The 9,767-nt window shown below is 43.7% G+C and overlaps 1 protein-coding gene across 1 annotated transcript in view; it reads left to right on the forward strand.

Moving 5' to 3' along the window:
• The first annotated feature begins 291 nt into the window (after positions 1-291).
• Positions 292-9,767, forward strand: part of SFMBT1 (Scm like with four mbt domains 1) — a 39,328-nt gene continuing 29,852 nt past the window's right edge. The window contains 2 exon segments of the mRNA XM_031058206.1: positions 292-399; positions 5,753-5,903. Of these exon segments, the coding sequence (XP_030914066.1) occupies positions 5,876-5,903 (28 nt within the window). The 5' untranslated portion in view covers positions 292-399; positions 5,753-5,875.

Genomic DNA, 9,767 nt, shown 5'->3' on the forward strand with positions numbered 1-9,767 from the left:
TGTGTGAGTCCTGGAGGTGTCTGTGCACGGAGGTCAGCAGTGTTCAACCCTGTAAATAACTGTGGGCTTAGCTGGTCCAGTGTGCACAGAGCAGCCTCTGCTGGTTCTGCCCACCTCGATGGGTCAGGCTGGGTCAGAGCAGGGCAGCTGTCACAAACACAGGCCTTTTATTTTGAGTAAACCCTTGGAATAGAACTAATCCCCTTCTTGTTGCATTGCAGTGCAGCGGTGCAGGCTGCATCCTCTGCAGGGTGCTTGTTTGTGGTTATCTCCATGTGGAACGTGTGAGGTGTCTTCCAGAACCACACAGCTCTCTGAGCCTGGTTGCTGATGTTGGCCTGCATCCTCCTCAGCAGATTCTTTGCCCCTTTGACATCTTACAAGAATTTCTTTGGGAGGGTAAGAACAGAAAGTGTGTTCTTTAAATGCGCTTCACTTTGAGGAGTCTCAGTGTTGGTGTTGCAATGGAATGGATGAACCTGAGTTCTCTTCTGCTAAAACAGATTTAATGGGAGCAGCAGGGAGTTGTCAGGGCTACTGATCTGTGAGTAGAGATTTCAGTGCAGGTGGGAGAGAAATTATAGTAAGTTTTAATAATGAATCTAACTTTGGTGATAGTTCCTATTTGCATTTATATACATATATAATCTTCATGTTCAAGGTCTCAGCAGAATTTTGCTGTTCATATAAGACAACTTAAAGGAAATGTTCTACCTTAGTGGTAGATGGTGGTTCTACCTGCATGAAAGGTGATTCAGTGGTTTGTTTGTATTGGATAAATCCTTACAGAATCAGGCAAATAAGCTGCTTCTCACAGACCAACTGTTTCAATTGTGTGTGTAAAAGTAATGCCTTAAAGAACTGCAAGTCAGCCAAAGGTTTCTGTTCTCCACATTGGGTGGGATAATTCCTTCAGCAGCTGTGACTAATGAAGTTGGTAGTATTTTTATTACTTTGTTATAGAGGCATCAAACTTTATTTTGCCTATCCATAGAATGCTTTCTGGGCCTTGCAGGTCTTGGAAGGATTTGGAGTGTGCTAACAATGCTGAGCCAAGGCTTCTGTGACAGGTAGTTTTCTTTCCTACAGAAACAACCAAAACTGATTTTTTCTTTTCTTCCTGTCGCAGAATAGGAATTACAATGGCTTGAAAATTTGGAATTTCAGCATAAATTGGACATTGTAATAAGTCTTCCACTCTGTCTTTTTTTTTGTGGGATGTCAGGTACTAGGAAGGCTTGTGAAATACTTGTTTTGTTTATACAACTGAAAGTTAGAAAATATCTAAAATGTTATCCAGGCTTCCAGCTGGTAGGGACTAAAGCAGAGAAGACAAAATTAGAAGGAAAGCCTTAAACCCTATTTTGACTCTAAAAGGCTTGGAGAACTAGAAGCTTGTGTGAAGTATGGGACTCTGGAGACCCTTTCTTGGAGAAGTAGGACCTCTGCCAAGGGCTCCAGCAGGGACAATGGCAGCAGGATGGAGCAAGAGCGAAGGGCATAGATGTATGTGCAATAATATTTTGCTTCCCAAGAAAATATTTTTCATGTCCTGTCTGACAAAAGAGTTGATGTGGTTGTTGAATGAGAAAACATGGGTCGTATTCCACATGGCAGCTGAGACAGAGGCTGGGTGTGTGCCCACCCTGCTCCTGCATTGTGTCGCTGGAGTTAAAATCCCCCACATGGGGGAGAGGACATGGGCAAAGCCTTGGTGGCCTTGAACACCCCTGTGCTGGTGTCTCCCACATCCTGCAGCTCTGTGGAGTTTGGTGAGCTGCCCATCCAAGGGCAGCAGCAGTGATCCTGCAGACACTTGATCTGGGAATCCCAAACAGTTCCTTCATAGGTATTAAAGATTTCCTACACCAGATGCTCTTCTGAATGTTTGTTTGCTTTTGCCTCACTCAGCCCTGATATCAAGGGTGAGGTTTTTGTTCAAAGGAGGCAGAAATCTGCCATTGTGCCTGATGGAGGTGGTTGTTGATCTGCTGTGGCAGGTGATCTGCTGTGTCCTTCCACAGAGCTGGCAGCAGTGCTTAGCCAGAGTCTCTGGCTTTTTCCCCAAAAGAATGGGGCTGTTTTAAGGAAATGTACTGACCCTAAGGTGGGAGTTTGGGTATTTCTGAGTCTGCAAGTGTATTGCTACAAAACAGTGAATTAAACTCACACTGAATAGCTTGAAAATTAATTTTCTCCAGCACTGTTGATTTTGGTTCTGGTTGAGAAATTTGCACAATGTATCTTGTTTTGTGCTGAAGACACTTAACTGAGAGTATATGAAACTCGTCAGTATAGCTGGAATGCATTTCCAAAATGTTTATGAATCAAGTGCTACACATTTTAAGTTTAAGCTAAAATTAAGTTGGCTCCTACCTGCATACTTTATTGCATTAGTTTCTTTTTGCGCTGTAGAATTTAATTTTTTTTTTTAATACAACACTTCAACTTAAGTTGTCATCCAAGGAGGTCCTTTCCATTTTTGACTTTGTTCTGTCAGTGAGGAGAAGCAGAGTCTCAGTCAGGCTGGCTGGAGTCTCTGCCCTCTGAGTGGGCGCAGATGTGCTCTCCAAAGGGCTGATGTTTTAGGCCTGCCTTATCTGCTAGGGCAGAGGATCCCATGCAGCTGCATTTCTGCCTTAGCTCTGCTCATGCATTGATAAGCTGTATGCCCTGCGAGTACCCAGTCACACACAAATCTCAATTCCAACGTGCTCCCTTTTTCCCCTGGAGTCACTATCTGATCTTCGTGTAGCAAAAGGGCCGGCTGAGACCTAAATTAACGATTGAGTGTAGTGGTGTTAGAGTAGGAAAAAGGTTAAAAAAAGCTGTTTGGAGCGGTGGGCTTTTTGGAGGCGGTGAGAATGGCTGGTTTCTGCAGCAATAATAGAAGCAGAGCAAATGAAGTGTGGGTTTTGCACAGCAGCATCAGGAATTAGGATTGAGGGGGGTCTGTGCTCTGCAGCTTGCCCTGTGCAGCTCCAGGATCGGGACCACCATGAGTCCTACAGAAAAATTAGTTACAAATGTCTTTAGAAAAAGTGTACGTGTCATTTCCTCTCCGAGGAAACGCATCATTGCTGTTTGTCGAGGAGAAAAAGCCTGGGTAAATGTGTGACTGGGCACAGGGACCCTGAGGACATTGAGCCCTCTCCTGCTGCCCCCAGAGTACCAAAGGCAGGGACCCGCGCTGCCCTGGCCGCGCATCTCCTGAGCAGAGCAGAGCAGGCTCTGGGTGCTGCCCTGCCCAGCCCTGCCCTGCCCATCTCCGGAGCAGAGCAGAGCAGGCTCTGGGTGCTGCAGGAGCCCTTCCCAGCCCTGCCCTGCCCATCTCCGGAGCAGACAGAGCAGAGCAGGCTCTGGGTGCTGCAGGAGCCCTTCCCTGCCCTGCCCTGCCCCGGACAGGTTTCCTGCTGCTCGCCGGGAGCAGCTCCGTGCTGGACACGGTTTGAAATAGATTTTGCCGGGTGCCTCGGCATGAAGGAATTCGCTGAAAGCCGATCCTTGCCGGAGCTCCGTCCTAAGGGGTGGCTCCTGTCCCCATTGTCTGGTGTGCCTTTGTTTTAAAATGATATTAAGCCTCAGACACCAGCTGATTTACTTTAATTCAACAGCCAACTTATGTTTGATTTCTTTTCATATTCAAGTGAGCCATCTGGCTTTAATGAACTGTAACTGTTTTTAATGCTGCCTCCAGTTGCTAACATCTGAATATTTCATGTGCTGAAAGGAGATTTGAAATGCAGAAGTGAGGCTGAAGAGTCCAAAGTATTTCCAAAGCAGCTCTGTTCCAGCTGCACTTGTGCTCCACTTCCCTCGAGATTTATCAAAAGATGATCTTTGGGGTGCCAGACTGTAAGCAGCAGCCACGGTGGGTGCTAATTACAAGTGCTCTCAATTTTGTGTACATAAAACACCACAACTGCTTATGAAATCCTGAGTAACAACCCAACTTGACTTGGGCAGAATATCAATCAGCTACAACAGGAGCTGCCAGTGTTTGGCATCTTCTAAATCAACAGCCTCTTTGTGCTTGGGGTTTGGTTTTGTGGGTTTGTTTTGGGGTTTTGGTGGGGAGGGTAGTGTCCTAAATATTCTCATGTTAAAAAAAAGAAAGTGTAGTTGCATCACATAGTTTAGTTATAGAAGCTAATTGAGAACTGTATCCCATAAACTGAAAATAGCTTAATTGTGATTAATTCTGAATATACTTTGCCAGGGATACACTGTTCTAAAGCAGTGGCATATCCTCAGACTTGTGGAATATATGCTTTGCTCACAGCATTGCCTTTGTTTTGGCTTAGCACTGTGACAGCTGATAGATTTGGGATAGGCCATTACCAAGACATGTTTTGATTAATGATTAAAAAGTGTTTTGTTGGTTAGTTCTTCTCTGTGTGCTGAGCATCGTGCCAGTGACATCCTCTTCCAGCATCACTTTATAAAAGATGGAATAGATGGAAGCTCAGCCTGTGCAGGGAGAGGATAGGAACATGTGCTTGAGTTACCTCACCCTGCTCTGCTTTGACCTCTGGGCCTGGAACAAGTGTGAGGAGCCAGTGGAGAGTGAGAGTGGAGCCTGTGCTTAATTTCTCAGTGCCTTTCTCACAGAGGCAGAGCTGGGTGGGAGTTAATGTGTGACCTTGTAGTTGCATGCTGAGCACAGACTTTCTGAGCTGGAATGGAGCAGGTTAGAGGCATGTAGCAGAAATTGGCAGCTGGGTTCCATTCCAGACACATTCCTTTGAAGCTGTAATGAATAAAAGTTATTAGTATCTTCTACACAGTAGATTTTTGTGGCATTAAGCTGCCATTCAATAGGAGCTCTTAATGATAACTCTTGCTACTCTCAAAATTTTTTTTTCACATGTAATGAAAATTTCTGAAGTTGCCTGTAGTTTTGATTGTACTTGGACTTCCTACATGACTGAGCACTGCTGCTGGATATTTTATTCCATTCAAGTTTGATGATTTATTTGTGTGTGAAGGAAGCTACCAGTGTTGTGTACCTCTAAGGTTTATCAGGTAGTCTGCATAGACACTACAGCTGTTCAATACTCAAAATCAGAGACTTTTCAAATGTGTAGGACTTCCTTTTTATAAAGCATTGTTATTCAAAATGTGTTCATTTCAGAAGCACAACCTATGTTTTTTAGAACCTGGTTTTTAGTCTTCTCTATTATTCCAGGTATATCACTTAAATAAAACAGGTGCTTCACAGACATTCAACAAGAATGCAAAGGGGTTTTGAGATTACCTTTTTCTTACAAGAATTTTCAAGCCAATAATCTTGGTTTTATGACCACTCATCTCTTTGATTCATATAAAGATGTCAGTCAAAATGTGTTATTTCTAAAGAAACCTGTCACCTAGACTTATTTACTATGCAACTTTGCTTTTGTGGAGAATTTTGTAAAGAAACAAAACTTGTGATCCACTGCTAATGAGCTGGTGGGCTTGCTTTAGTCCTGTTTTTACTTAATTTCTAGCATTCATAATGAAACAATTATTTAATTACTAATAAGTTTGTCAATTGGATATTAGGAAGAAATGTTTCCTGTGAGGGTGGTGAGGCCCAAGGCCAGGTAGGATGGGACCTGGGCAGCCTGGGATAGTGGAAGGTGTCCCTGCCATGGCAGGGGTTGGAAGGAGATGATCTTCCAACCCAAATCACTCTAGGATTCTATCTTAAAAGTAGCTGAAGATCCCATGAAGATTTCCTTACCAGCTGTTCCTTTCCGGTGTTTTCCAGGCTCCCTTCCTGAATGTCCTGGCTGCTGTGGAAGGCAGGAGGTGACTCATGACCACCAAACAGTGACAGCCTCGGACCCCCCTGCTTCTGGCTGCTGGGAACAGCCTCTGGGCTCCTGTGGAGATGAATGGAGAACAGCAGTATGATGCAGGTAACAGTCCTGGCCAGCTTCTCTAAAAACATGAGCAATGTGGAAGATGAGCACAGTGAGTGTCCCGCAGTGCCTGGTGCTGTTCACAGGGAGAGGCTCCAGGTTCACAGATTCTGGGTTGTGCTCTGGCTCTGGGGTTATCATGGCTGTGTTTGTTACTGCTCTGGATCAGAGCAGGGTGTACCACTGGCTTAAAGGGAAACAAAATCTGGCCCACCTTGGTGGTTGTGTTTCAAGAAGCTGCGACTTTCCTTTCTGTGGTACCACTATGAGATGGGCTTGTGAAAAGCTTGGTGGTGTTAACACTTATTATTTTAAGGCATTTATCAGTCAGTGGTTAATACCTAGTTCTGTCCTTGTGTTCATCTTCTTCTTAATATTTTGGCAAGCTTTTGCTGCTGTTGGAAGAGTCAGATAACTGAAGCTGTTTGCTGCCATTGTAATCTGGTTTTCTGTAGTCCTATTTTTCTGAAGTGCTTTGGTGTGTCCTCTTTGATAGGCTTGTGAAATCAATACCTAACCTCCTCCAGAATGGTATATTATGAGAAATCAGCTCAGGTTTTGCATCATCTTGGAACACCAGGCCAAAAGAGTGTTAGACTGGGATGTCTGGGAATACCAACAGCTTTCTGAAACAGTTCTGGAAGTGTAGGGGTTGGGACCATCCATTTGCTCTGTCTTGCCTGCCATGGCTTGTCCTTTTTCTTTGAGGAGGTCCCTACCTATCACAGTTTATATAAAGCAAATTTTAATTTGTAATTATCAGTGTTAACAATTGGACCAAGATTTTATCTGAGTATTACTTTCCTTTGGTACTTGTCCTACAAGCTCCTTTTCTCATAGGGTAATTCACTATTGGTAATTTTTCTACCTTTACTTTATGGTATCTAATTTTTATCAGTGTTGTTGAAGAAATGTTAAACATAATTTTAATCTATAGTGCTTTCTAGGAGAATGCTATCATCTGCTTTATGATCCTGAAATGTGCTTTTTGATTATTAATTACAGCAAGTCAGTCGAGTTGTTGTCAATGTTATATCCTCAAATAGTCCAGAAAAGGCATTGTGGGTGTGGGTGCAGAATTTCTCCTGGCACATGCAAATAGTTTTTCCTTTCCTAGTGGAAACTGCAGGCTTCTGTCACAGAGTGTAAGGAGGGGAGAAGAGTGAGGAGTTGTTTACATGGTCAGCAGTGGTGTGTCCACAGGCTGTGAATAGCACATCCCTCAGTCTTAAAACCTTTATTGACATTTTTCCATCTTACTCAAAAACTAGCAGGTCAGAGAGTCCTCTCTCACTGTGTGCTTTTGAATAGCTGAGGAAAGGTTTGATACTGGCTTGAAATTACTCAGCAGCTATTTCCCTGAGCATCCTTTTGTGCCAGGTTTGAGTACAGGAGGCTGTGAAGAGCAAACAATAAATGATGAGAGCTTTACTTGCATTCAGAGATAGTTCTCAGCAAATACCTGTGTAAGCATAAGCACATTGGTTTTGTTGTGCCCTCTAATATTGTTTTCTGAAGTGCTTTTCAGTTACACTAGTCCAAACCACTGCTGGAACATTGCTTTCATATTCTTTGACTGGTGTAATTTTCTTTCACTTGATAATTTGCTGCAGCTTTTGGAGGTTCTCCTCTGTTTTTCTGGTTTTACATCCAGGCTCTCTGGCTCCAAGAACCCAGATAGAGCTCAGGGTTGCTGGTTGTGATGCTCCCTTGTGCTATGAGAGGAAAAGACAACTTTTATTCATGTCACAGTCTTTTTCAACTCCTGAAATTCCAACCTGTCTTTATTTATTCATGGCCTCACAGCTGGTGGAGATGAAAAAGATTAACTGTTATTAAAATCAGATTGAACTATATCTACATTTCAGGGTGAGAAACCTTTGGGTTAGCCTTGCTGAAGTATGCAAGACCTTCAATTGTGATGTACTTAAATGTCCAATGTGACAGTCTTCAACTAAATGACATTAAAAATGCATGAAAGTTATTTGCAGTGAGAATTTAGCTCAAATCCAAAGATGAGAACAGCCTAGTGTAGACTCTTTCCATTTCAGATATTTTAAGGGCTAACTTCCTTAATATTTCTACATTCTCCAGTCCAAATGGTATAATTCCAAATTCTTTCTCTACCTGTATGTATCAGAGAGCAGCAGGATTTAATTTGTGATAAAATTCAGAAAGAAGTGTTCCCACTAAGGCCAGTAGAAATAGGGACAAATGGGGAGTGATACACCTGCCTAGGAAACTGCTGATATTCATATAGAGAATTTTCTCACCTCCAAAGTGGATGAATATTCTCTGTAGGACACTTCTCTGATTTTACTTAAGAAAATGTTAGCTTGATTTGGAAGTTCTTCTGTCACAAACTGGTTGCATGGCAATGCCAGAGAGATGGGAATTGTGTCAGGTTTCTTCCCCTGCCTTGGCCAAAGTTGTGCTTTGCCTCTGGGCTAATGTGCTGCTCAGTCATCCTGTCTCATACAGAGAAATAAGTTTCCACATAGCAGAAAGCTGAATTTATCTAGGGCTTGTAGTAATTAAGGATATGGGGAGAAAGAGAGGGCATAAATATGTACACCCATGCAGAATTAGATGAATAAATTGTGCTTTGGAATCAAATGCATTAAATATGGTTTTGCTTGTTGTCATCTGTCACACTGATTTGCAAGTTTTCTCACAGTAGCAAGAACCTCTGCTGTAAATGTCTGAGGTTTTATTGAACATTCTGAACTCAGTCTGATCAGGGTGTTTAATGCAGACTTATGGCCCCTCAGGAATGTGGCTTCATTAAACTGGTCCTGAGTCTCCAGGCATCTGCAAGCCTGTGAGGATGGAGCTGTGCAAAAAATACCAGCAAAACAGTTCAAAAGCTTGATTTAAGCAGGGCCTGTTCTGGTGCCACTGTCCTGCCCATAAAACCAGAAAAGTGATTGGATTCTGGCTCTGAAAGCCTTACCAGAGAGATGGTCCTTTGCTGCACCTTTGGAATACTTCTGCATTCAGATGTTGAAAAAGAGAGACTTATTTTGGGGTTTTTCTTTGTTTATGTAGTCCTACCACATGCCACAATTAAAAAGCTAATTTACTGCTCTCATTTTGAATCCTCATACAGCATTTTCACTTGGAGCTTTATCCTGTGAGCTTTTCATGTTCCACATTGCTCCAGAAGGAGCTGTGCTAAATAACCTGGGGTGCTGTAGCAGGTTTGTAAGAAGCAGCAAACAGGATGGTTCAAACCATGGCTAAGCACAAACCTCAGCTGGGGTAGCCTCCAAAAGGGAGGAAAATTCCCCAGCTCTGTGCTCAGTGGCGGAAGTGAGAGGCTGATCACCTCAGCTGTAAAACCTTGGTGAAATGTGAACACAAGTTCAGCTTTTGTGAATGAATGAACAGAATAAGTTGTGGGTGCTTTTTGCAGAAGTTTTTAAAAATCCCTCTGACTGAAGGAGCTCCCTGAAAGAAAATAGTAAATTTGCCATGAGTGTTCGATAGGGATTTGTGTTTTGTTGGTTTTCGGGGCAGGGGGGCATGGTTTGGGTTTTTGAGTTGGTTTGGTTGGGTTTGGCTTCTTGGGGGGTTTTATTTGTTTTTCCTATGAAAACCGGGTTTCTGAGTGAGCTTTTGGCTGTGCTGATGAGCTGTGGGTGCTGTGTAGGACGGAGCAAGCTGAGCCTGCCTCACCACAGGCCAGCCCTGCATGGAGGGAGCCGCGCTGGGAGGGGGACAGGCTGCAGGGCCAAGGGTGAATGGGGACAGAGGAGCTGCCCTGGCACGGAGAGCCCCTGTGGGTGTGGGGGACAGGCTGCAGGGCCAAGGGTGAATGGGGACAGAGGAGCTGCCCTGGCACGGAGAGCCCCTGTGGGT

The sequence above is a fragment of the Geospiza fortis genome, unplaced genomic scaffold (genome assembly GCF_000277835.1).
Source record: "Geospiza fortis unplaced genomic scaffold, GeoFor_1.0 scaffold78, whole genome shotgun sequence".
Taxonomy (NCBI): Eukaryota; Metazoa; Chordata; class Aves; order Passeriformes; family Thraupidae; genus Geospiza; species Geospiza fortis.